The 26,883-nt window shown below is 42.1% G+C and overlaps 2 protein-coding genes across 5 annotated transcripts in view; one reads left to right on the forward strand and one right to left on the reverse strand.

Moving 5' to 3' along the window:
- LOC115106724 (tectonic-3) overlaps positions 1-5,858 on the forward strand; it is a 23,303-nt gene extending 17,445 nt beyond the window's left edge. For all 4 annotated transcript variants that reach the window (XM_029629730.2, XM_029629731.2, XM_065008046.1 and 1 more), the window contains 4 exons: positions 659-762; positions 1,154-1,301; positions 4,764-4,907; positions 5,449-5,858. In XM_029629730.2, coding sequence (XP_029485590.1) covers positions 659-762; positions 1,154-1,301; positions 4,764-4,907; positions 5,449-5,685 — 633 coding nt within the window. In that variant the 3' untranslated portion in view covers positions 5,686-5,858. The remainder of the gene's footprint in view (positions 1-658; positions 763-1,153; positions 1,302-4,763; positions 4,908-5,448) is intronic.
- mto1 (mitochondrial tRNA translation optimization 1) lies at positions 3,291-25,562 on the reverse strand. The gene is made up of 13 exons (XM_029629729.2): positions 25,356-25,562; positions 24,686-24,899; positions 24,348-24,547; positions 23,876-23,993; positions 12,121-12,419; positions 11,770-11,882; positions 11,490-11,680; positions 10,712-10,842; positions 10,047-10,251; positions 9,451-9,622; positions 7,409-7,518; positions 7,065-7,222; positions 3,291-6,076 (listed from the first exon to the last, which is right to left on the reverse strand). The coding sequence occupies exons 2-13, from the start codon at positions 24,879-24,881 to the stop codon at positions 5,903-5,905; spliced, it is 2,067 nt and encodes a 688-aa protein (XP_029485589.2). The 5' UTR covers positions 24,882-24,899; positions 25,356-25,562; the 3' UTR covers positions 3,291-5,902.
- Between the last annotated feature and the right edge of the window lie 1,321 nt (positions 25,563-26,883).

Below are 26,883 nucleotides of genomic sequence, written 5' to 3' on the forward strand. Positions count from 1 at the left end.
AGTAGTAGGAAGGTGTATGCTGAAGCAGGTGTTGATCTCAAACATGTAAATGGCATGCAATTCAGTTGTGAATCTCAAACTGTGAGCATTTATGCCAGTGATAGACGTCTAAGGGTCAGGTCCACCCATGCAACCACAACACTCAGTATGAGTTATTCAATTTAAGGAACAAACATCTTCGAAAATCATCATGAACCGTACATCTGATTGACAACTCAATCATGTCGGTCTCAAGTACGTTAGGAGTTAAAGGACAATTCCACACTCTTTTGTTACTTGTTTCATTCGTCCTTTGTTGACATTCACAGTTTTGCTTGGCAGCACTCAAGTTTCAAAGATCTGTAACTATCAAAATGCGGAAATCATCCCCGTATGATGCATTTTGGAAAATAACTTTCTATTTTCCCAAAATATTTGTCTCAATAAGCTAGAATCCTAACTTCACCTCAACTTGCATAGAACTTTAGATTTTTTAGAAGGGAGGACATATAATGCTTCCATGCAACTCTCTTTAAGCCTGCTTATAGCCAGCACCACGTTTCATTGCTGCTTGCAGCTATATTTACTTTTCCATTCTTATACTACACTGCACTGGTTTAAACTGGGTGAGGCATAGTGCCAATATACTGAGATTTCCTGTTCTTTGACTCCGGGTCAGCTAACTCTTCTGGGTGTGTCACTGGGGGGAGAGTGCTCTATTAACCCCAGCAGCCGCATGCCCATCCTTTTCACTCACAACACCATCACAGGCTGTACCTTCAGGTGAGACTACACTACCCATCCATCATGCTCATCCCTTAGTGACAGTGCCCTGTCCACCTGGCTTTTCCATTTGTAGTTTTCTATGCAGTCCGGTCCAAAATTATTGGTGTCTTTTTTTTGTTCATCTTTATCAAGGGTACCGGTAATTTTGGACCCGACTGACTATACATCAGTTACAATTGCATCTGTTGTTGTGGCAACTTGAAACACACGTATTTGTTAATCGTCTTGCTTTTCGAAAGAAGCTCATAGTTGCATAGTCACACTACTCAAGTATGAGCTTCTTTCAAGGTATAGAAAGTTAATTTAAGTGAAATATCCCTTTAAAGAAAGTTCCTGAACCTCTTTGCCGCATTTAGTTCATTATTTTCTGTCTCTCTCTCATTCTTAGTTCTCCCTCGAGTAACTGCTCTAAGCTGCGCTCCCAGCTCTATAGGGTCCTCCGGGGGGTTGCCACACCCAACCTGGTTGCCATGACTGTGGGGTCACAACCAGACTGGGCAAGAGTCATCACACAGGCATGCTCTGTGACGCCACAGGTGAGTCTGTTAAAAGGATTAGTAAACTATCCCTTTAATGCTTTACCTCAGGCAGACTCTTAATTTACTCATTTAAATATTACATTTGGCACATGGCAACGGCACAGCGTGAGTTGAGTAGACAACGATGCTCTTCTTTAAAGGCACAGTTACTTCCAAAATCAACAGTTTGTCGGTGTGTTGATATTCCTCAATGTCAGTGTTATAAAAATGTACTTCATGTAATTGAGTTTAATATTCTGTGGAATACGAGATGAGTGACTACAGATGTACAGTGCATTCGGAAAGTATTCAGACCCCTTCACTTATTCCACATTATTACGTTACGGCCTTATTCTAAATTGTATTATATACATTTTTTTCATAAATCTACACACAATACAGGTTTAGACATTTTGGCTAAAAAATTATGAAATGCCTTATTTACATGAGTATTCAGAACCTTTGCTATGAGACTCAAATTGAGATCAGGTGCAACCTGTTTCAATTGATCATCGTCCACCTGTGGTAAATTCAATTGATTGGACATGGTTGAGAAAGAAACACCTGTCTATATAAGGTCCCACACTTGACAGTGCATGTCAGAGCAAAAACCAAGCCATGAGGTCGAAGGAATTGTCCGTAGAGCTCCGAGAAAGGATTTTGTACAGATTTAGGGGAGGGTACCAAAACATTTCTGCAGCATTGGAAGTCCCCAAGAACACAGTGGCCTCCAGCATTCTTACATGGAAGAAGAACCACCAAGACTTCCTAGAAGAGCTGGACACCCAGCCAAACTGAGCAATCGGGGGAGAAGGGCCTTGGTCAGGGAGGTGACCAAGAAACTGATGGGCACTCTGAGGAGATGGTTGTCCTTCTGGTACGTTCTCCCATCTCTGCAGCACTCCACCAATCAGGCCTTTATGGTAGAGTGGCCAGATGGAAGCCACTCCTCAGTAAAAGGCACCTAAAGACTCTCAGACCATGAGAAACAAAATTTTCTGGTCTTATGAAACCAACATTGAACTCTTTGGCCTGAATGCCAAGCGTCATGTCTGGAGGAAACATGGCACCATTCCTACGGTGAAAACCTGCTCCAGAGCACTCAGGACAGAATGGGGCAAAGATTCACCTTCCAACAGGACAATGACCCTAAGCACACTGCCAAGACAACTACAGGAGTGGTCTCTGAATGTCCTTGAGTGGTCCAGCCAGAGTCCGGACTTGAACCCGATCGAACATCTCTAGAGACCTGAAAATAGCTGTGCAGCGACGCTCCCCATCCAACCTGACAGAGCTTGAGGATCTGCAGAGAAGAATGGGAGGATCTCCCCAAATACAGGTGTGCCAAGCTTGTAGTGTCATACCCAAGAAGACTTGAGGCTGTAATCACTGCCAAAGGTGCTTCAACAAAGTACTGAAAGTTACGTAAATGTGATATTTACATGTTTTTTATTTGTACTGTTTTTGCTTTGTCTTTTGGGGGTATTGTGTGTAGATTTAGGGGGCAAAAAAATAATGTAAGCAATTTTAGAATAAGGCTGTAACCTAACAAAATGTGGAAGTCAAGGGGTCTGAATACTTTCCGAAGGCCCTGTATATAGGGAATACAACCATCCCAGCTCTGCAGATTTTGCTGTGAAGAGACAATCATTTGGTACTGTCCATATGTAGCTTGTTTTTGGTCACAGGTTCAGGAATGGTTGAAGAATTGCAACATTTACCTGGATTTAACTCTGCAAATAGCACTGCTGAGTGATCTGAAAAGTCATTGTCAGTTGATCAATAATATAATACTCTTAGCAGAAATGTTTAATTTACAATCTGTAGAAACTATGAAAATAAAACGATTCATAACTTGTGAAACATCACGGCAGAGTTAAATTATGGCAAATAGAAACTGGATAGTGTTCAGAGATAGGGGAGCTGAAATGTGGGACAAAAAATAAATGTAAAATATACTGTGTCCATAAAATGTACACTACTGTTCAAAAATTTGTCACTTAGAAATGTCCTTGTTTTTTATTTTATTTTTTTGTTGTCCATTTAAAATGACATCAAATTGATCAGAAAATATAGTGTAGTCATTGTTAATGTTGTAAATGACTATTGTAGCTGGAAACGTCTTCATTTTTTAATGGAGGCCCATTATCAGCAACCATCACTCCTGTGTTCCAATTGCACGTTGTTAGCTAATCCAAGTCTATCATTTTAAAACCCTTTTGCAATTGTTAGCACAGCTGAAAACGGTTGTTCTGATTTAAAGAGCATCCGAATAAGAGTGGGAGGCCCCGGTGCACAACTGAGCAAGTGGACAAGTACATTAGTGTCTAGTTTGAGAAACAGCCGCCTCAAGTCCTCAACTGGCAGCTTCATTAAATAGTACCCACAAAACACCAGTCTCGACGTCAACAGTGAAGAGGGACGCTGGACTTGTAGGCAGACTTGCAAAGAAAAATCCATATCTCAGACTGGCCAATAAAGATTAAGATGGGCAAAATAACACACTGGACAGAGGAACTCTGCCTAGAAGCCAGCATCCCGGAGTCGCCTCTTCACTGTTGTTTTGAGGGAACTATTTAATAAAGCTGCCAGTTGAGGCCATGTTTAGTCTGTTTCTCAAACTAGACACTCGAATGTACTTGTCCTCTTGCTCAGTCATGCACCGGGGCCCCCCACTCTTTTTATTCTGGTTAGAGCCAGTTTGCGCTGTACTGTGAAAGGAGTAGTATACAGCGTTGTACAAGATCTTCAGTTTCTTGGCAATTTCTCGCATGGAATAGCCTTCATTTCTCAGAACAAGAATAGACAGACAAGTTTCAGAAGAATGGTCTTTGTTTCTGGCCATTTTGAGCCTGTAATCGAACCCACAATTGCTGATGCTCAAGGTACTCAAGTCTAAATGGAGTGTAACTGTGTGCTGTGCTTCTCCGAGCATGGCGTATGGATAATTTTGATTGATGGAAAATCAGATGAGGGGCGACATTGAGCACACATCGATATATAGCCTAATAAACAACTTATTTTGAAATGTAAATTACAAAAAATTACATGACCCTCCCCTGGACTAGATTTTTTTTTTTTTTAAACAAAAAAAAATACCCCTAAACCCTCCCCCTTTTTGAAGTAAAAAAAAAAGTAAATAATGACCCTCCTCCAGGTCTCCATTCTGTAAATTTCAAACCATCCCTAAATGGTTACTGCTCTCTGGGATCCTTGAATTGTCCCTAACCTTAACCCTTAATTTTAAATGTCAATGGGGTAGGGATGTCCCAATGATCCCGGATAGCAAGGACCATCTCTAAATGGAGCTGCTGACAGATGCAGGCTTGCATCAGGTGAAATGCAGCAGATTAATTAAGTCTGTGAAACCACGAGAGGGAGCGCAAGGCCGTGTGCAACCGATGATTGTGCAATACACAGAAGATTGTCCCTCAACAGGGGGATTTTCTACACATATAACTGTCTTCTCTCTTCCCTCAGTCTCCGGAGGAGTCGTGTGAGTCCGGGTGTCTCCTCCCCCACTCCCTGTCAGTCCAGGTGCTGTGGGCTCAGACAGGTCTCCTGGCCTTTCCCCAGAACTACATTCTAGGGGCCAAATACCTCTTCCACTGTCAGAAGGTCAAGGTAAGGGTCAAGCATGTCTCCTCTTGCAGTGGGTGAACAGTTTGAGCTCTCTCCATATCTTCTAATCCCCTCAAATTCAAATCTGGACCTCAAATCCAGTTCCACTGCTTATTTTGACCTGGGGATGCCAGGTGGGTGCAATTTAATTATCAGGTAGAAACAGAAAAGCAGCAATAGTCTGGTCCTCATAGGGTAAGACTTGAATACCCCTGCTCTAGTCCCGGTTAATGTAGTTTAAACTGGTGCGTGTCCTATGACCTCCTTTGCTATTTTAATGGGATAGTTCACCAATGAAACGTGTCATTTCGGTAAACTATCCCTATAACGTGTGCATAAACCTCAAGGGCTTATTATGTATGATCATTTCTGTATCTGTGCTGAGCAGATTTCAGCCAGAAGTGTTGAACTTCTCTGGAACCACATTAATATGATATAGCTGCAGTCTTCTGAGACATGTCACTGCAAAATAAATGACCTGGAATGCCATTGTTTCCCTCTCAACCACCTTCTTCCCCCTGCACACGGTCTTTCTCCTCTTCAGTGTCCCCTCGTCTCGCCTTTCGCTGTGACCACAGAAGTGATGTTTGTTGACACTACAGTCTACCCAGAACCCCCCAGGGGAACGCCACAGCCCAAGTGGAAATTTCCATTTGACTTCTTCTCCAGAGGGACAGGCGAGCTGGATGGACAGACTGTCACCACCAACAGTAGTGACCTCAAAAAGGTCATGTGGGATATAATGTTGGTTGCACTACTACTGTTGTGCTGGTTTCACTAAAATGTTTGTTACAGAACTAGAAATGTTCACTTGATAATCAATTTAGCTTGCATGTTGGATTTTTTTGTTACCGTTTGTGAGGCTGAATAGATTAAATTAGTGAAATTGGGCACAATTGTTTGGTTTGAAATCTCAGGTAATTTTAAATTAAACAGCGATGATTTCCTAAACTACCATAGTTCATTTTTGTACATTTATTTTTTCCCTAGTCATTATTTCACTGAGATATCGGTATGTTGCTTGCACACAGCTGTCCCTTTCCCCCCTCTTTTTGGCTCGATCGGTTTCTGTGCTCTGTGTGTCTGTTCCTCTGCCCGGTCCTGAGGACATAGTTGAGAAGGTGGATGATCCCAGCAGGCGTCATGCCTGGTAGACGGGTAGCAGCGCCCAGCTAATTTACAAAGACAAGACAAGTGTCAAACTCAAAAACAATCCTTTTACAAATAATGTATTATCATGACTATTTAAGCACAGCCCAACGTTTGGTAGATAGACCTTAGTTAGCTTTCATCAAGGAACACTCCTTTGAAGCTATAGGCCCACACACAGTACCAGACAAAAGTTCTACCATAAATCTACCATGTAGATTTATTAAACAGACTTATTGCGGATAGAAATCTGTGTGCGATGACAGAGTGCACTTCATTTTTAGTTTAAGTTTTCATGTACCAAATTTGTTTCCATCCCATTTTCAACTACTGATCATTTTGTCACAAACTGTTGTGTTAAATAGCAAATGCACCTCCTCTGGTCTTGGCACGTGTGCTCTAGCCAACAGCTGGCAGATACAGTGCGGGTAGGCTAGTCTACATGATGAGAATATTTGTCAAACAGCAGTTAAGCATTGATCAGGTCATCAGAATAAGACCCTCAATATTTATTGGAAAGGAGCATCAAGCTCATCACAGTGCACTTTCAACACCCTACTCTTGTCTTATCTATGCATAGTCACTTTACCCCTACCTACATGTGCACATTACCTCAACTAACCCGTACCCCTGCACATTGACTCTGTACAGATTGTATATAGTCTTGTTATTATTTTTTGTTACTATTTTTCCTTTTTAATTTTTTTAACTCTGCATTGTTGGTTAAGGGCTTGTAAATATGCATTTCACAGTAAGGTCAACACCTGTTGTAATTCAGCGCATGTAACAAATACAATTTTATGTTTCCACCACCATTTCTAGCCTAATTAATTTTACTGACTTAGAAAATATCCCAGTTTGTCGATCAAACACGTTATCTGTCGGTATTTATAACATTTTACCGACACTTCCTGTTTCCATCAGTTGTCGTAATTATATATTTTTTCAATATGACTTTACTCGCATAAACTGTGGAAATGTGGTTTATGTTGTAGTTTTATTGAGACTCACAGTGTTGGGCCTGACTCGGTCCAGTATCTCTCTGACCTCCTGAGAGAGGGACACTGGTAAGGAGAGGTAGTCCATGTCAGAGGGGAGAGACAGACTTTCCTCGCTCCGTATTCTCTCCATCTCTCGACTCTGCTTCTCGCAGTGGGGTCTGTACACAGCTGAAAGCCACAAAGCACAGGGTTCAGTAAAGTTTAACAGACTAAACTGAGTGCGTGTCTGAAATGACAGTCTATTCCCTATATTGTGCACTACCTTTGACCAGAGCCACAAAAGTAGTGCACTATGTAGGAAATCGACTGCCATTTCAGACACAGACTGATTGAGACTTAAAAAAGAGCCTTTACCTTCAATCTTGAGTCGTTGTGAGTACTCAAAATATTGTGAAAGGCACTCTGGGAAGGCGGAGGCCAACATTTCAAAGGACACATCTTTGTATTGCAACAGATCCAAACCACTGAGAGAGAAAGATACATGGTATAGTAAAGTTAATGAGCAGACTATATACACACCTCTGCTTGAGAAAATAGAAAATAATTTTGAAAATGTAGCACATTCACTTTCTCACAGGTTGCAGTGTTGTTAGTCTGTTTCAGAATGAGGAGTCGCTATCTTTTTGACAACCTGTGTGTGTACACAAATACCAGATACGGATGTTTTAAGGATACTGTTCCCATACATAGAACAATAGAAAGTCAGGGCTATATTCAGTAGGCAAACCTTGAATGTTGCAGAGACATTTCCTGAATAGAGCTGATATGATTTCTTATTCTACATGTCATACAGTGCATTTGGAAAGTATTCAGACCCCTTGATTTGTTACGTTACAACATTCTAAAATTGACTAAATAAAAAATCCTAAGTCCACACACAAGCCCATAATGACAAAGCGAAAACAGGTTTAGACATTTTTGCAGATTTATTGCACATACCTTTTTTACATAAGTATTCACACCCTTTTCTATGAGACTCAAAATTGAGGTCAGGTGCATCCTTTTTCCATTGATCATCCTTAAATGTTTCTACAACTTGGATTCCACCTGTGGTAAATTCAATAGATTGGACATGATTTGGAAAGGAACACACCTGTCTATTTAAGGTCCCACAGTTGACAGTGCACGTCAAGAGCAAAAACCAAGCCATGAGGTCGGAGGAATTGTCCATAGAGCTCCGAGACAGGATTGTGTCCAGGCACAGATCTGAGGAAGGGTACCAAAAAATGTCTGCAGCATTGAAGGTCCCCAACAACACAGTGGCCTCCAGCATTCAGAAAAGGAAGTGTGGAACCACCAAGACTCTTCCTAGAGCTGGCCGCCCGGCCAAACTGAGCAATCGGGGAAGAAGAGCCTTGGTCAGGGAGGTGACCAAGAACCCGATGGTCACTCTGACAGAGCTCCAGAGTTACTCTGGAGATGGGATAACCTTCCAGAAGGACAACCATCTCTGCAGCACTCCACCAATCAGGCCTTTATGGCAGAGCGGCCAGACTGAAGCCACTCCTCAGTAAAAGGCACATGAAAGCCCGCTTGGATTTTGCCAAAAGGCACCTAAAGGACTATCAGACAATGAGAAACAAGATTCTCTGGTCTGATGAAACCAACATTGAACTCTTTGGCCTGAATGCCAAGTGTCACGTCTGGAGGAAACCTGGCACCTATGGTGAAGCATGGTGGTGGCAGCATCATGCTGTGGGGATATTTTTCAGTGGCAGGGACTGGGAGACTAGTAAGGATTGAGGAAAAGATTAATGGAGAAAAGTAGAGAGATCCTTGATTAAAAACTACTCCAGAGCTCTCAGGACTTTAGACTGGGGCAAAGGTTCACTTTCCAACAGAACAACGACCCTAAGCACACAGCCAAGACAATGCAGGAGTGGTTCCGGAACAAGTCTTTGAATATCCTCGAGTGGCCCAGCCAGAGCCTGAAAATATCTGTGCAGCGACGATCCACATCCACCTGACAGAGCTTGACAGGATCTGCAGAGAAGATTGGGAGAAACTCCCCAAATACAGGTGTGTCAAGCTTGTAGCGTCATACTCAAGACTCAATGCTGTAATCGCTGCCAAAGCTGCTTCAACATAGTACTGAGTAAAGGGTAAAGTAAAGGGTCTGAATACTTATGTAAATAGTATTTTTTTCCCCATTTTTTAATTTTTTTTTAAATACCTGTTATTGCTTTCATTATTGGGTATTATGTGTAGCTTGATGAGGGGAAAAAATATTTTATCAATTTTAGAATAATAATGTAACAAAATGTGGAAAAAGTCAAGGGGTCTGAATACTTTCTGCACCGTATATTTCTATTCTAAACGTCCCACATTGTTTTGTGCTGAGCGCATCCCAGTAAATGCATGCTGAACCACCCACCGCTGAACCACTTCCCACTCACTTTAAGGTGGTGCTCTTGTTCTCACTCAGGCTGATGTTGCCCAGCTTCTCTCTCCAGCGGGTGGAGGATAGCGCCACGGACTGCAGGGCCATCAGGGCTTCCTGGAGGCCGTCCCTCACACTTACCGCTTTCTTGTATCGCCGCAAAGTCACGCAGCCCACCTCCTCAAACCCTTGCAGACCGGGTCAAAGGTCAAAATATTATTCATCCACAAAGTCTGACATGGAATTTTGAGATTGACTACATTGCAGTTGGTGACTGCAGACAGACTATTATTTGTATCAGTAAGATTGCTCAGTCTGTGATCAGTCGAACATGGCCAGAGATGCAATATATCTTAGAATTCCTCCAGTTGGCTAATGACAGTAGTCATTTTCTTATCTTATAAACCTATGCGGCCAATGACAATGTGCACTTCGTTAACAATATTAAGCTTCAAGCTGCTGGATTTCCTGTCAGTGACTCATGCTTGACCTCATAACTGAACACAGCCAATAATACACTGTTCATGTATCACTACATTACCCGGGGCCCTATGTAAGCCAAAACAAGTGCACCCAGTAGTTGGGGACTGTCAGACACACACATTATGATACCTCTGGGGGTGAGACGGAGATCTGCGTTGTCGGGCCTGAGGTAGGTTCTGAACTCGGCGCGGCTGGTGAACATGCGGTAAGGTTCTGTCACCCCTCGGCCCACCAAGTCATCGATCAGCACCCCGATGTAGCTCTGGGTACGAGACAGTGCCATGGGGGGCAGGGAGAGGGCCGTCCGACCTGCATTCACCCCCGCCCACAAGCCCTGGAGAGAAAGGGGTTTGTTGTAGCATACATTGTAGGGTCCTGTGGTGGGTCAGTTGGTAAAAAAGTGTGGCAAACGGCCAGTAGCATTGCCAAGGTTGATAGTTTAAGTCCCACAGTGGTCATACAAAAAATGTATACATTCACTGTACCGTTAGTCGCTTTGGATAAGCACGTCTGCTAAATTACAAACATGTAAAATGGCTATTCTGCTACCAGCCTTCAGTCCAAGAGCGCTGCCTGTTTTCTTTTCTGATAGTAAGGTGAACAATTAATGTCACTGTTTGTTGGCCAGAGAGTCCACACACCTGGGTTGTGTTTACTAGGCACCAAATGGAAGAAAACAGACTAAAACAGGGAGGGACTACATGTACTTGCCCAAAAAGAAATGCACCCTTACGTGCCCTAACAACACGACCCAGGTGTCCCAGTTCCCAGATTAGAACAGATTTAACCCCTACTTGTGCGGCTGCTTCCTCGTAGCCCGTGGTGCCGTTGATTTGACCCGCGAGGAAGAGCCCCTGCGTGCTCTTCACCTGCAGAGACTGGGTCAGCTGGGTGGGGCACACAAAGTCATACTGCACCCCGTAACCTGGAATCCAGAGAGATAAGGAGGTTATGTTTGAGGTGAGATGCAGAATCGCTCATTTTCATAACTTTAGTTATTTCACATAATAATGAGTAGTTATTTGGGATGGAAGGTGATTTGTAGATCATTGGTTAAGCGCAGTCCAACTATAGTGTAGCCTCTCCAAAACAACCGCAATGACACACCTCGGAGTGCTAATGTAGATGTAGGCAGCGAACTAAAACGTCTTTAGGTCAATCAAGCTTGATGATAACTGTGTCTAACTTGATCTAACAAAACAACTACAACAGTTGAGCTGAACAGGTGCACTTAAATCTGATCGAAAGTTTAGCAGTTAGTTAACTTCTGGATTCCTCCTCAGACTTGAAAGAACTGGATGCGTGTAAGTAAAATGGCAAAAATCCTACTAGCATACAAGAAGGCTAGCAAGGTAGAGCTATTACTATATAGTTAACGCCCATCCAATTCTTTCAGATCTAGAAAGGTGCATAAACGATCAAGGGGTACGGGATAGGTTGACCTGAGATTCTGCATACCATTTTTCTGCCTGCACTCCTCCCTCACTCATTGGAAGTGAACAAGTGCACACTTTGGGAGAAAGGACAGATTATTGGGACCCAGAGTGGGTGTCTGTATTTTGGGCTGCATACCAGGAGTGCGGATCTCGGCTCGGTGCAAGGCGGGGATCTCCCTAAGGAGGCGGAGCTGCAGGTCAGGGGGCATGGTCATGGACAAGCCCTGGGGGTACAACAGGTCAGAGGTCAAACCTTCCGGCTCCAGCCACACCTGGTGCCTTCGCCCCGGAAACCGCAGCACCCGCGACTCGATGGAAGGACAGTATCTAAGAGAGGAGGAAAGACAAAATGCAGTTTGTAAAGTAATGTGTACACAGTTTACTGAGTGTGTGTCTCTGTCTGTGTGTGCATGTACCTGGGACCTTTGGCGTCCTGCTGTATGTGACAGTTGAGGTGGACACTCTCCCTGACCACTCTCTCCACTCCAGGCGTGGTGTGGGTCAGATAGCAGGGGAGCTGCTCTTCTGGCTACAGGGCACAGCATGTTAGAATCACAGCCAGTTTCTAGAGAATTTAAGGTGTATTATGCAACATTTTGTTTATAATTTTGTCTAGACCAGTGGTTTTTAAAGAATAAGATTTAGAAATATCTGAAATCGCTTTGTACTACTTCTTTACCTTCGAATTAACCCAAAAACAATCTTTGCCGGGTGTAAAGTTTTATGTTGGCATATTGGCAGTTGTAGTCTTTCTTTGTAGTTTTTACCTTGCAGCGGGTGTGGGTGTTGAGAAAACTGAAGGGAGTGGGCTGTTTGTCCGGGGCTTGGAGCTGAGCCAAGGACAGATCCACGGACTCCTTCACTATCCGAGGGGGTGTGCCAGTCCTCAGCCGACCCACCCTCAACCCCAATGTCTCTTTCAGTGTGTATGAAAGTCCGGCACATGATTGAGCATCCCCCATCCTCCCCCCGGGAGAGGTGGTTTGGCCCATGAAGAGGGAGCCGGACAGGAAAGTGCCAGTGGTAAGTACCACTGAGCTGGACAAGATGGGGTGGCTTCCATCGACTAAGAGGAGAGAATAGAGAGAACATGTCCTAAGGGAACATTTGAAACATAGCATCCTTAAGTATAACCTGCTATAATATTCAGGGTTTGTGCTCTTGGTGTGAAAATCCCAGACCCAGACCTTGTAAATGCTGTATGTAGACATTATTATACTTCTAGAGACAAGGGAGTTGAATAGATTTACAAACATCCTCTCCAAACAATTACAGGGAGTTTACTGTATCTTCAGTGAAACATCCACATGTAAATTGTGGCTGAGATTCAGGAAGGATTATAATATGGTTTAAATAAGATCTTTCAAATTATATCACAGCAGGGAGAATATAAATAATACATAAAGAAAAAAAAGAAAGTCAATTCAGATTGAGACATTGACGTGTGCAATGTACACAGTGTATAAAACATTAGGAACTTTCCATGACAGACTGACCAGGTAAATCCAGGTGAAAGGTGTGATCCCTTATTGATGTCACCTGTAAAATCCACTTTAAGTGTAGATGAAGGGGAGGAGACAGGTTAAAGAAGGATTTTTAAGTCTTGAGACATGGATTGTGTATGTGTGCCATTCAGAGAGTGAATGGGCAAAACAAAATATTTAAGTGCCTTTGAACGGGGTATGGTAGTAGGTGCCAGGCGCACCGGTGTGAGTGTGTCAAGAACTGCAACGCTGCTGGGTTTCATGTTAAACAACGAATTGAGGCTGTTCTGAGGGCAAAAGGGTGTGCAACTCAATATTAGGAAGGTGTTCCTAATGTTTTGTACACTCAGTGTATATGCCCCATCTGACTTCATATTTTTATTTTATTTAAAAATACTTTATTTATAGATTCAGATATAACAAAAGCAGTACAACCTCAACCCCTCATTCTCCCCTCCACATTCTCCCACCCACCCACCAAGGCATCTATAAAAGTAAGTTAAATAGGAAAGAAACAAACAGTAATAGAAACAAAAACAATGGGAAAAAAGTTATATAAAAATTATCAGCACAAAATGGCCACTTGAACAGACATAACTGCTTACCAAACTACGCAAATTACACGAAGTAAAAGGCAGGTTCTCCACGTATTGTATTAATGGGGACCAGGTTTAGTCAAACTTTTGTCGGGACCCATGCAGAGTGTACCTAACCTAGCCTTATATGGACTTCCTGCCCCTGGAGAACAGAACGGACAATGAGAACGGATTGTGGATTGGTTGCTGAATTCCCCTCTTTCCCACAGTGTGCCAATCTCCCTAATAAATTGCCCATTTGTATTCTAGTTGTGTGCGTGTTTTGTTATTGAACTTGGTGACGTGGAAACCCCACCCCCTTGAGCCTGCTACACTAGGTAGTACAGGCATCTTAACAGAATTAATGCGACCTGTTAATGAAATGGGAAGAGACGACCACCTTATGAAATCCTGCTTAGTGCGCTCCAGGAGTGTTTTGAAGTTGTTTAAACAGAGCCTTAAATGAGTGTGTGACCTTTATCCCCAAATAAGTAAAGACCTGATGCTCCACCTTAAATGGGAAGTTGGCATTCCCAATACCTTCTGCTAACTGATTAATGGGGAGGATCACACTTTTGTTAGATTTAACTTATAACCAGAGAATGTGCCAAAACCTTGTAGCATGTCCATGAGTATAAAAGAAGATAGTCTGCATATAAGGACAACTTGTGAGTTATGTTGCCCCTTAATATTCCCTTAATCCTCTCCTCCGCCCGCAGGGCAATAGCAAGATGCTCAATAGCCATATCAAATAGGAAAAGGGATAAACAGAAACCCTGCCTGGCCCCCCTGTGGAGAGGGAAGTAGCTGGAGGTAACATTGTTGGTGCGAACAGAAGCTACTGGGGACGAGTACAAAATCTTAATCCAGGAAAGGAATGACGGGCCAAATACAAATCTCTCTAGTACTGTAAATAGATATTCCCACTCAATCCGGTCGAAAGCCTTCTCAGCATCAAGAAAGAAGACAACCTCTGAGTGGGCAGAATAAAGAACATTAAATATTATTATAGAAAGATTACCTAACCTGAGAAAAATCTGGTTTGGTCAGTTAGTTATTAGGCATCACTGTCTCTAAACGGCAGGAGAGGACCTAAGTGAGAATTTTATAATTGCAGCACAAAAGGATTATAGGGCGGTATGAGCCACAGTCTAGGGGATTCGTCTTTTTTAAACAAAACCAAAATAGTCGCCTGGGTAAGTGTCTGTGGCAGTTGTGTGGTGCCAGCTCCTATTAGTTCTATTGAGCACTGTGGCACCAACTCACCTTCCGAACGTTCTTTTCCCAGCTTATTGTTCAACGTCACAATGCCTCATTCGCTATTATTGGCAATGAGACCTGCTCACGTTATTCTATAGTTAAAATGTAAACAAAAATAATATTGGAACTCTGCGGTCTTCCCATTGTTTACGATGGTCTTCCCATTGTTTACTCCACAAAAGCCGTGGCTTTTACAGAGCAAGGGGAACAACTACTTCAAGGTCTCAGAGAGAGTGACATCACTGATTGAAACGCTATTACCGCGCACCCCGCTAACTAGCCAGCCATTTCTCACCGGGTCCACATAGGCTTCATTAATGCCATTCAGACTTGAAGCTGATACAACAACTATGATAGCTGAGGTTCATAGATAGTAGTTCAGAACCTATTCATACCAAATGTTTTAGGGTCCATACACAGATCGGCTACATACTGTAGCTAGCTACACATTCATAGGCATACAGTTATTTTTATCCTCCACTACACAATATGCAAGGAAAAATTTGCCGTTACTTCAGCTGCATTGCAAGGCAAGCTTACACAATTGTACATTCAATTTGCAGTAAATGCATTAGCTAGCTAGATTCTTTACATCCACTGTTTCACAAGACGACAGCCTGGTTTGCTGGTTCTCAGGAGTCCCTAAAACAAACACCACGAATCACAAACTTATTCTCCCAACACTAGCTAGCTGGCTAATGTTAGCTGGTCAGATAATTTACAAGAATCGCTATTTAGCAAGTTAACTTTATGACAAAAAATATGCACAAATGTTTGTCTCTACATTAGCTAACATATTCCCCTCAATTGTACATTTTGTCAGCCATCTTCACCCAGGGACAGGTGGCTTGCGTCAAAATTCGTCAATGGACCCACTCGATATGATTGGTCATATAAAAACCTTGGGAAACAAATGCATAATGAGTGCTCTAACTCCCCCGTGTGGTGGTCTGGAGCAATGAAGGCGTGACGCTGGGTACCTCTAAGTCCCGCGGTGCAAGCTCGCAACTTTTAAAGGAGGAACCACTGTAGGTGCACAACAATGTATCCTTTGGCCTTGGTTGGGTCTTTGAATGTCTTCTACTCGCCGGAGGGAGTAGTGATCTTCAGTACGGCTGGGTAAAGAATGCCAAATTTGGTGTCCAGACAGCGGTGTAGGAGCTCCCTCACCTCATTGAAGGCTGACCTCTTCTTCATGACTGCAGATGAGTAAATTGGGTTCGATTCCAATTTAAATGTTACAAAATTAACACGCTGGGGGAGGTGTTGGTTAAGTATTAACAGTAAATTGTTCGCCCTGGATCGGAGCACCGAGAAAACGCGTCTTCACTTGTTGCTGTTCACCAGCACCCGGAATCTCCATATTTGAACAATATGAATTTTTTCAGACTCTCTATTTTGATATAATTCATTACTGGTCAGTTGGCAAAGTTCTGTTAAGGGACATCTTTACTGCTGCTCTTTCACTGTATATGTCCATTAATATGTTATTGACATATGTCATGAAAATCAAGAATTTCCTCACTACATGCAAATATAAGCGTTTTTGTATCTCACCGGTAGAAAAAGGCCATCTACATCTCCTGGTTGTAACTAAACCACAATATCCAGAATTCATTGCGATTTCAGGATGTAGTACGTCCCTGTCGAGGTGCATGCAGTTGAGAATGGGGGTCGACAGATAGCTAACGTTACTCACCGTACCAGCCACTCTTTCATAGAACATCAGCGTGCGAATAAATATTGTATTTTTGCGTCGACAACATCTGTAAAGTTTAGTCATGCTGTGGTGCTCAGTACCTGGATGTACAAACTACAAGAATGCACAAGCTTCTGGGTTGCCTGGAAACCAGTCGTGGAACGGCATTGAATTCTACTTGGGCAGAAATGTTTGAATCAGGAAAGTTTCCTATCATGACCTTTACAAGCCAGAATTATGAATACAATTATATTTTAATGCACTTTCCTAGAGAGTGTCAGCTAAAGGCTTACAGAAAATCTCTGGAACATGCTAACATCTCTGTTGACGGGTTTACATTACGTAAAACACTAAACAAGAATGGTGTTCATGGGAGGACACCACGGAAGTTTGCAAAAAGTGCACTAGATGTTTCACAGTGTTACTGGCAAAATATTCTGTGGACAGATGAAACTACAGTTGAGTTGTTTGGAAGGAACACACGACACTATGTGTGGCACAGCACACTAACATCAAAACCTCATCCAAACTGTAAAGTATGGTGGAGGGAGCATCATGGTTTGTGGCTGCCTCAGGGCCTGGACAGCTTGCTATCAGACTGAAAAATGAATTCCCAAGTTGATCAAGACATTTTGCAGGAGAATGTAAGGCTATCTGTCCTCCAATTGAAGCTCAACAGAAGTTGGGTGATGCAACAGGACATCGACCCAAAACACAGGAGTAAATCAACAACAGAATGGCTTCAACAGAAGAAAATATGCCTTCTGGAGTGGCCCAGTCCTGACCTCAACCCGATTGAGATGCTGTGGCATGACCTCAAGAGAGCAGTTCACACCAGACATCCCAAGAATATTGCTAAACTGAAACAGTTTTGTAAAGAGGAATGGTCCAAAATTCCTTCTGACCGCAGGTCTGATCCGCAACTACAGAAAACGTTTGGTTGAGGTTATTGCTGCCAAAGGAGGGTCAACCAGTTATTAAATCCAAGGGTTCACATACTTTTCCCATCCTGCACTGTGAATGTTTACACGGTGTGTTCAATAAAGACATGAAAATGTATAATTGTTTGTGTTATTAGTTTAAGCAGACTGTGTTTGTCTATTGTTGTGACCTAGATAAAGTTCAGATCACATTTTATGACCAATTTATGCAGAAATCCAGGTATTTCCAAAGGGTTCACATACTTTTCTTGCCACTGTATAAGTGCTAGTTGGAAATAGGAAACTCTGAAATGTCTGACTTGCTAGCTGGTTTTAGTTACACACGTGCAGCGTTCAATGAATCAACAAGTCGCACATTTGAGTTTCCTAGTTCCAACTAGTATGTGAACACTGCATTATCTGCTTAGCAGAGCTCCAGTATCAAACGTAACATCACTACTGTTTAGGCCTACTTTGCAAGCTCACCAGCAATCAAGTAACAATTATTCACATAGGCCTACTGGTCTTTGGTCAAAATTGCTTGAAATTTATCATTTACTCATGAAGCTTGCATTTGGAATTTGTTGTTAAAATGATTAGTGGCGAAGACACACTTGCACTCCCCAAACTCCCGCCTGTAGCCAGTTGGGAGTGCTTGTTCTGTTGTTATGTTTGCTGTTGCTTTCACATGTTTAAAACACATATGTGGTAAATCTATATTCCAACGAATCCTACAATAATTGCTCATGTTAGCGTTTCATCATTCCATACCGTTTATTGCAACACTTCGACATTTCTGTTTCATGTTTGATACATTTTTTATTTAGCCCATAGCCCTACCCTCTGAGTGGGCACAATCTTTATTGTGCACATGAATGTTCGCAAGTCTCATGACTTGAGGTAGAAGTTCTGTTTATTTAATTCGATGTATGGTTTCCTTTGTTCATATTTAAGGGGTTATGCTGGAGTTCCTTGTGTCTGTGTCCTATGTCTCTGTCATTCTAGTTGTGCATAATAGGAGCGTGCACACTTTGGAGTCAGTACGTTGAATGAGAGAAAATAATTGTTTGTTCCATTTATGTATGGTGATGAATTATCAATAATTCTGATTGTAACAATGGATGTGGAAATTGCCGAACAGAACAGTTTATTGGTTGTAATTGCCAATTGGGTAATTGTTTGGTCCTGGGAGGGGCCAAGTGCTTATATGTACCTGTTTGAGCTCCTGTTAGACATATTCAATTTGGTTTCTCAAGGGGAGGCTGTGCAGTCTTGCCCTCTACCTGTGTCCTTTCAGATAGGACAGGTTCAAGGGATCATCCAATACTTTTTAATACTTTTTAGTCAGTAGTTTTGAAAGTAGGTCCCTTCAAATTGTGTACTACATCGCATATGTGCAGAAACACAATACAGACACCTGCATACTGTTGCTTTCATCCTTCCACTTGACTCTGTGCCTTCCACTTGACATTGTGCCGTGGATGTTTTTGGACTATTGCCAAACTTGAACCACATGGATTTACTCTTTTTGACTCTCCTGTGTCCCGGTGTAGCGCTTGCCACCCTCCCGACTTTCCACCGACCTGTACTGGAAACTACATCCCTCCAAGGTGCTTCTCTCTTGGCTTTCGTACTGGTAACACAGCCTTCATTGCATTGCTGGTGGGCCCCAGCATTCAATCGCATTGAGTAAGTCACCGCTCTCTCCTTGCTGTTGTTATGCTGGCGAGTTTTGTGCCTTGGTTGTGTTTATTGTGGGTGCTGGCTAGTTTATAGTCTGTGGTTGGGTTCTGGCTTGTTGCCTATGACTGTGGTGATCCCATAAACTGTGTGCTTCAATCTGACAATCACACTGTGTGGATTGATTGACTTTTATCTGATTCCTCGACAACCTATTTTATTTGCAAGGATTTGAACAGAATGGTTCCAAAATGGCGTCTACCACTTTCCGCCATATGGGGAAACAGACTTTTTCCAGATTGGCAGCAACCACCTTCAGAGACTACGGTGAACATTTCATCCCCGGGATAATATTGTCAGGCCAAATTTCCAATGTGGAAATTGTCAGCTTATTGAGGAATATACAGTACCAGTCACACCTACTCATTCATGGGTTTTTCTAAATGTTTTACTATTTTCCACATTGTAGAATAATAGTGAAGACATCAAAACTATGAAATAACACATATTGAATAATTTAGTAACCAAAAGTGTTAAACAAATCTAAATATATTTGATATCTGAGATTCTTCAAAGTAGCCACCCTTGACAGAATGCCAAGAGTGTGCAAAGCTGTCATCAAGGCAAAGGGTGCCTACTTTGAAGAATCTCAAATATATTTAGATTTGTTTAACACTTTTGGTTACTACATTATTCAATGTGTTATTTCATAGTTTGTCTTAACTATTATTCTACAATGTACAAAATAGTAAAAAATAAAGAAAAACCCAATCATTTCAGGCCAGTACCATCGTTGGGCCACAGGTGTGAAAGATTCAACATCTGGCTAAAAGATTACTGGAGCGTTGTTGGAATCACTTTTATAGATAACTATGACTCCTTCTGGAAACAGAAGATACTCTACAGGAAAAACAGAGTCCATCCAAATCATCTTGGCTCCTGGATGCATTTCAAGGCTGTGTTAAGACTTCTCAATGACCAGCTCAGTTTATCCCTACCATTGTGACAATAAGTTGTCATAATGCTGCATCAAATGTACATTATCCCAGGGACGTTGGAAGGCACATTGTAAGTCACTTAATTTGTCCCACTAACAGCCCTGAATACCTCTGATTCTACAGCTATTGTATGCAGTAATCATGTGCCTATGAACCAGAGTTACACTGTTAACACTGAGGTGTGCCCTAGTAGGAAGTCCACTGTGTGAAGCTCACCATGCACCATCAGCTCCAATATAAATAACATAAGCAAGTCTACTTCTGATAAGCTTACCAGTAAAGCATTCACAACAATAAAGCAACCCAGAAAAGTGCTAAAAATAGCCCATATTGACATATGTAGTCTAAGAAACAAGGTTCATGAAGTCAATAACTTTCTTGAAACAGATTACATTCATATACTGACTCTCTCTGAAACGCACTTAGCAATACATGGCTATTACATCTACCGAAAATACAGAAATGCCAACGGGGGTGGTGTTGCGGTCTATATTCAGAACCACATTCCTGTAAAGCTTAGAGGATCTCATGTTAAATACTGTTTGGCTACAGGTTCATCTGCCTCACCTAAAGCCCAGTCTTGTGGGAAGCTGCTATCGACCACCAAGACAGCATCTGGAAGATATGTGTGAAATGCTTGATAATGTATGTCATATCAACAAAGTATATTTTCTGGGTGATTTAAATATTGACTGGCTTCCACCAAGCTGCCCAATCAAGAAAAAACATCAAACTTATACCAGTGACTGCAACCTGGTTCAGGTTGTCAGTCAGTCAACCAACCATGGTAGTTACAAATAGCACAGGAATGAAATCATCAATATGTATTTATCACATATTTAATCATTCTGCAGAAATTTGCTTTAAAGCAGTCTCCAAATCCATAGGATGTAGTGATCACAATATAGGAGCCATATCTAGGAAAACCAAAGTTCCAAAGCCTGGGCCTAATATAGTGTATAAGAGGTCATACAATAAGTTTTGTAGTGATTATTATGTTGATGATATAAATAATATTTGCTGGTGTGTAATGAGGAACAACCAAACGCTGCACTTGACACTTATGAAATTGCTTATTCCATTTACTAATAAGCATGCACCCATTAAGAAGATGACAGTAAAAACTGTTAAATAAAAAGATTGTGGGAGCTGTTTTGTTAGACTTCTGTGTGGCTTTTGACATTATCGATCATAATCTGCTGCTGGAAAAACATGTGGAATATGTCACCTGTTGCCACAAGAAAAGGGCAGTCAGTGAAGCACAAACACTATTGTAATGATGGGTTCTGAGTTCTGAGCCCAGAAGTTAATGGTTATCTGTAAAAGGAATGTATATGATCAAGGCAATTAAGTTTGGAATGTACTGAGTAAAGGAAAGGCAATCACATGTTGGAAGGCACTGATGGAGAGATGTGGTTCAGTGAGGAATGGGGGGAAAAAGGTCAGGTCTGGTCACATTAAGGAGAAGGAACAGTTTGTTGCCCGCATCACTTAACTTCCTGCATAATAATAAATATGTCATGTTTAGAGAAGAGGGAATGTCACCCAAATTGGGGTATACAGTTGAAGTCGGAAGTTTACACACACTTGGGTTGGAGTCATTAAAACTCGTTTTTCAACCACTCCACAAATTTCTTGTTAACAAACTAGTTTTGGCAAGTCGGTTAGGACATCTACTTTGTGCATGACACAAGTAATTTTTCCAACAATTGTTAACAGAGATTATTTCACTTAATCACTATATCACAATTCCAGTGGGTCAGAAGTTTACATACACTAAGTTGCCTGTGCCTTTAAACAGCTTGGAAAATTACAGAAAATTATGTCATGGCTTTAGAAGCTTCTGATAGGCTAATTGACATAATTTGTGTAAATTGGAGGTGTACCTGTAGATGTAGTTCAAGGCCTACCTTCAAACTCAGTGCCTCTTTGCTTGACATCATGGGAAAATCAAAAGAAATCAGCCAAGACCTCAGACAAAAGAAAATTGTAGACCTCCACAAATTTGGTTCATCCTTGGGAGCAATTTCCAAACGCCTGAAGGTACCACGTACATCTGTACAAACAATAGTATGCAAGTATAAACACCATGGGACAACGCAGCTGTCATACCGCTCAAGAAGAAGACACGTCTCCTAGAGATGAGTGTACTTTGGTGCGAAAAGTGCAAATCAATCTCAGAACAGCAGCAAAGGACCTTGGGATGCTAGAGGAAACCGGTACAAAAGTATCTATATCCACAGTAAAACATTGACATAACATGAAAGGCCGCTCAGCAAGGAAGAAGCCACTGCTCCAAAACTACCATAAAAAAGCCAGACTACGTTTTGCAACTGCACATGGGGACAAAGATTGTACTTTTTGGAGAAATGTTCTCTGGTCTGATGAAACAGAAATAGAACTGTTTGGCCATAATTACCATTGTTATGTTTGGAGGAAAAAGGGGGAGGCTTGCAAGCCGAAGAACACCATCCCAACCGTGAAGCACGGCGGTGGCAGCATCATGTTGTGGGGTCCTTTGCTGCAGGAGGGACTGGTGCAATTTACAAAATAGATGGCATCATGAGGATGGAAAATTATGTGGTTATATTTAAGCAACATCTCAAGACATCAGTCAGGAGGTTAAAGCTTGGTCGCAAATGGGTCTTCCAAATAGACAATGGCCCCAAGCATACTTCCAAAGCTGTGGCAAAATGGCTTAAGGACAACAAAGTCAAGGTATTGGAGTGGCCATCACAAAGCCCTGACCTCAATCCTATAGCAAATTTTTGGGCAGAACTGAAAAAGCATGTGCGAGCAAGGAGGCCTTACAAACCTGACTCGGTTACACCAGCTCTGTCAGGAGGAATGGGCCAAAATTCACCCAACTTATTGTGGGAAGTTTGTGGAAGGTTACCTGAAACGTTTAATCCAAGTTAAACAATTTAAAGGCAATGCTACCAAATACTAATTGAGAGTATGTAAACTTCTGACCCACTGGGAATGTGATGAAAGAAATAAAAGGTGAAATAAATCACTCTCTACTATTATTCTGACATTTCACATTCTTAAAATAAAGTGGTGATCCTAACTGACCTAAGACAGGGAATGTGTACTAGGATTAAAAGTCAGGAATTGTGAAAAACGGAGTTTAAATATATTTGGCTAAGGTGTATGTAAACTTCAGACTTCAACTGTATATAAACACTACCAATGTTGGAACCATGTCTGTGTCTTATGCAGCTGTATGACCAAGCGGGTGAATAAACTTGGTTTGAGCTTTACTAATTGTCAGTGAGTTTTAATAGGTTCATTAGAACCTAACAGTAAATACAAACTATATTTATCTATTTATTTTCACATTTGTACTTGCACACTATTTGCAACACTATACATAGCCAGTAATATAACATTTGAAAGATCTCTATTCTTTTGAAACTTTTGTGAGTGTAATCTTCTCATATTCATTTCAGATAGTTTATTTCACTTTTGTTTATTATCTATTCCACTTGCTTCCCATGCCAATAAAGCCCTTTGAATTGAATTCAAATAGAGAGAGAGCGAGAGAGGTCTGCTAAATGACTTAAATGTAAATGTAAATGTTTGTTAGAGAGAGAGGAGTGTGTGTGCAAGAGTGTGTGTGTGAGAGAGCGAGAGAGGAATTTGTGTGTGTTGTGTGTGTGTGTGTGTGTGTGTGTGTGTGTGTGTGAGAGAGAGAGAGAAAGAGGGGATGCATACTACTACGGTTCAAATACTTGTACAACATATAAACCTACAATCATCCTACATAAATGACACTGTAGGGGAATGGTCAAAGATTCAACAGGAAAAGTACCAGATACTAAGAGAGACATTGTGTAGAGTGTAGTGTGTGAAAGTGTAGTGTGTGTGTTTGTGTGAGAGAGTCAGTCTATCAGTCTGTCTTACCCAGTCTTATCCCAGTGACTCTGTGGTGTCCAGGCTCCTCTGGGTTGGGTTGTGACACCAGCAACTCATCCACTGAGCCCTCCAACACTGTCAGCCTGGGAGTGGACAGCAATTCTGACTGCAGAGGAGTCAGGAGAGGATTAAAGCACTAATCATTTTTTAGATACAGATTTTCTTGAGATAGATGGTAAATTAAAAAGAGTATCACTGCAACATGGATTTGGAGCCAATATGTGCTCTTTTATCTCCCACATGGTAGACAATTTTATCTAAAGGGACTTACAGTGAGTGTATACATGTATCTTTATGTGATACATGCAGGAATTAATCCCACAAACTTGGCATTGCTAGCGCCACGCTCTTACCAACGAAGCCGACACAGGACTTTATGTAAACAACTTGTCTGATTCCTGTTTAAACAATTCAATTAAATGAACTTGAACAGATCCTGGCTGTGCTGAGTGGTAGGTACCTGGATGAATTGGCGGTAGCGTTCCCGGTCCAGCTGTGCCCGGGGTCCCCACACAGCGGGCCCTTTGCTGCGGTTTAGGATGGAGAAGTGGACCCCGGCCGAGTCGCCTGCTCGCCCACACAGACCGTCCAGAGCATCCACCTCCCTCACAAGCTGGCCTTTCCCCACGCCCCCCAGAGATGGGTTACAGGAGAGGGCCCCTGAGGTACAACGAGAGGAGAAGGGTACGAAAGAGAGAGAGAGGGAGTGAGTCTGAGTGGGTGGGTGGCTCAGAGAGATACTGCTCTATTCCTACTGATCCCACAAGTAAATAACAGGCGGCTTTTCCTCTCTCTCACCGATAGTCATGATCTTCTGGGTAATGAGGAGAGTCTCTGCCCCCAATCTGGCTGCTGCGGCTGCCGCCTCAGTCCCAGCATGTCCTCCCCCCACTACGATGACATCATACTGGCGCCTGGTGAGGTCACTGCCAGTCCGAGAGGATACAAATGACAGGACGTTGTGTCGGAGCAGGTGCAGTTTCTGTGCCAACATGTCAAAGTTTCATGACAACTATCAAAGTAAGAGAAGAAGAGTTAGGTTGTGCAGATAATCAACATTTGAAATGATTTTACTTGTTGATAATAGATCAGTAAATATGATCAAATTAAACATGTTAGAATGACAATGTGGCACTACCTCCAAGACTATCCTAACAAAATCTACCTCATACCCCTGCACATCGACTTGGTACTGATACCCCGTGTATATAGCCAAGTTATCTTTACTCGTGTTATTATTTCTAAACAAAAAAATCTACATTGTTGGGAAGGTTCCCGGCCCTGTTGTTTACTAAGCATTTGACTAAAAAACTCAAGATGCCTGCATTTTCGAAAAAGCAAGAGCATTTGAATAAGATGTAACGTTATTGATCTCAACGTAGACTTGCTCTATCTCTTATCTCATCCGACCTCAACTACAAAACTAAATTCTGGTTCTGAATAGCTAACGTTAGCCATGTCCACTTACCAACTGCCCTCATATCAGAATTAACAATGTGATCCGTTTTACTGGTCACGAAACAGTTTTATAATCATACAGGAGTGTTCAATATTGCAGAAGTATCAGAACAATAGGTAAATTGCTGTGAAGAGAGGTATTACAAAACATTAATCTAATCGTTCCCACCGGGGGCCGCCATTGTTTTGCCGTCAGTGCCCGTAACCGTAATATAGTGTGTATATGCGCACTAAAAATGTGGCACAATTATGTTTAATGATGATGATGATGTCGGTACTGTAGGTCTAGTTTAGCTCTCGAAAACCCTTCTGCGATTAACCACAACTAGCCATGTGAACTATAATTCTGGTGCTGGTTTTAACGTTTGGAAACGTAAATAAACATCACTTGCCAAATGGTTTTCAGAACATATGGCCCTTATCTTTCATATCAACGAATAATAATATTTCATATAAAAAAATATACAATTACTGTTGCAGATTTGCACAGATCGATACGTTGTGTATGCCTCCAGTTGACGAACTACACTTTCTCCCCAGTTACAGTACGCTTACGTGGTGGTGTTCGGAGCAATCTAACGCTAGATAGCTATTCATTACGCCAATTATGTGTCCCTGGAATGGTGTTTGCCCCCGATGAGGTCTGATGTGTCCCCCACAGTCACGTCAGCAGGACCAGGACTGGAGCTGGGTCAGGTGTTGCACGCTGGGCAGGGGCAGCCTGGACACCTGGAATGGGACCCAGGGCTGTGGCTGGGTCAGGTGAAGTTGGGTCAGGTGAAGTTGTACTGTCAGTAGCTGGTTACAGTGGTTTGTCTGGGTCCCACCACTTTGCACTGGAAGTAGCGTTCTGCCGGAAAAACACCCTAATGATGCAAATATGAATGGTATGACACTATATCCTATTAGTATCTGAGGATTTGAAATCACCCCCGACAGGGTAGCCTAGTGGTTAGAGAGTTGGACTAGTAACCGGAAGGTTGCAAGTTCAAACCCCCCGAGCTGACAAGGTACAAATCTGTCGTTCTGTCCCTGAACAGGCAGTTAACCCATTGAATCGTCATTGAAAATAATAAATAAGAATGTGTTCTTAACTGACTTGCAGATTTATTTAGGCTCTACAGTGCCGGTGGAAGGCAACAACGAAATTAAGGCTTAGTTAGCTATAGTTAACTAGAGAGATAACTGCTACAAGTTCTGTTTTGAATTGGTGATCTAGTTAGTCTGTCTGTCATTATTTTATGCCAGCTGCTGAAATGTCGCACTCACACTGGCACACAAGCAGCATCACAGGCATGCACTGAAGGGTCATTCCAATAATAGATTATATGTTTTTTTATTGATTGGTCATATTTAAAAGTGTGCTTTCATAAATTACATTAACAACAATTATGAAACACATTTCCGTGACTTTGAATGACCTTACAAACCTTGACAATTTGGAACAGCGCATCATACCATTCAGGCCAGCACATTTTATTTTTGCACAATCTCGACAGCCTACTGCCACACACAGATTCACAGACTAGCATCAAATG

This window comes from Oncorhynchus nerka, linkage group LG23 (genome assembly GCF_034236695.1).
Source record: "Oncorhynchus nerka isolate Pitt River linkage group LG23, Oner_Uvic_2.0, whole genome shotgun sequence".
Classification (NCBI taxonomy): domain Eukaryota; kingdom Metazoa; phylum Chordata; class Actinopteri; order Salmoniformes; family Salmonidae; genus Oncorhynchus; species Oncorhynchus nerka.

Bases quoted from the DNA above. Each gene is read 5' to 3' on its own strand.
- mto1 (XM_029629729.2), bottom strand. From the start codon at position 24,881: ATGTTGGCACAGAAACTGCACCTGCTCCGACACAACGTCCTGTCATTT. The intron at 24,548-24,685 runs GTGAGAGAGAGG...GTTGTACCTCAG, and splicing joins CCAGAAGATCATGACTATCG to GGGCCCTCTCCTGTAACCCA. The intron at 7,223-7,408 runs GTAAAGGCTCTT...TGTGGCTTTCAG, and splicing joins ACAACGACTCAAGATTGAAG to CTGTGTACAGACCCCACTGC.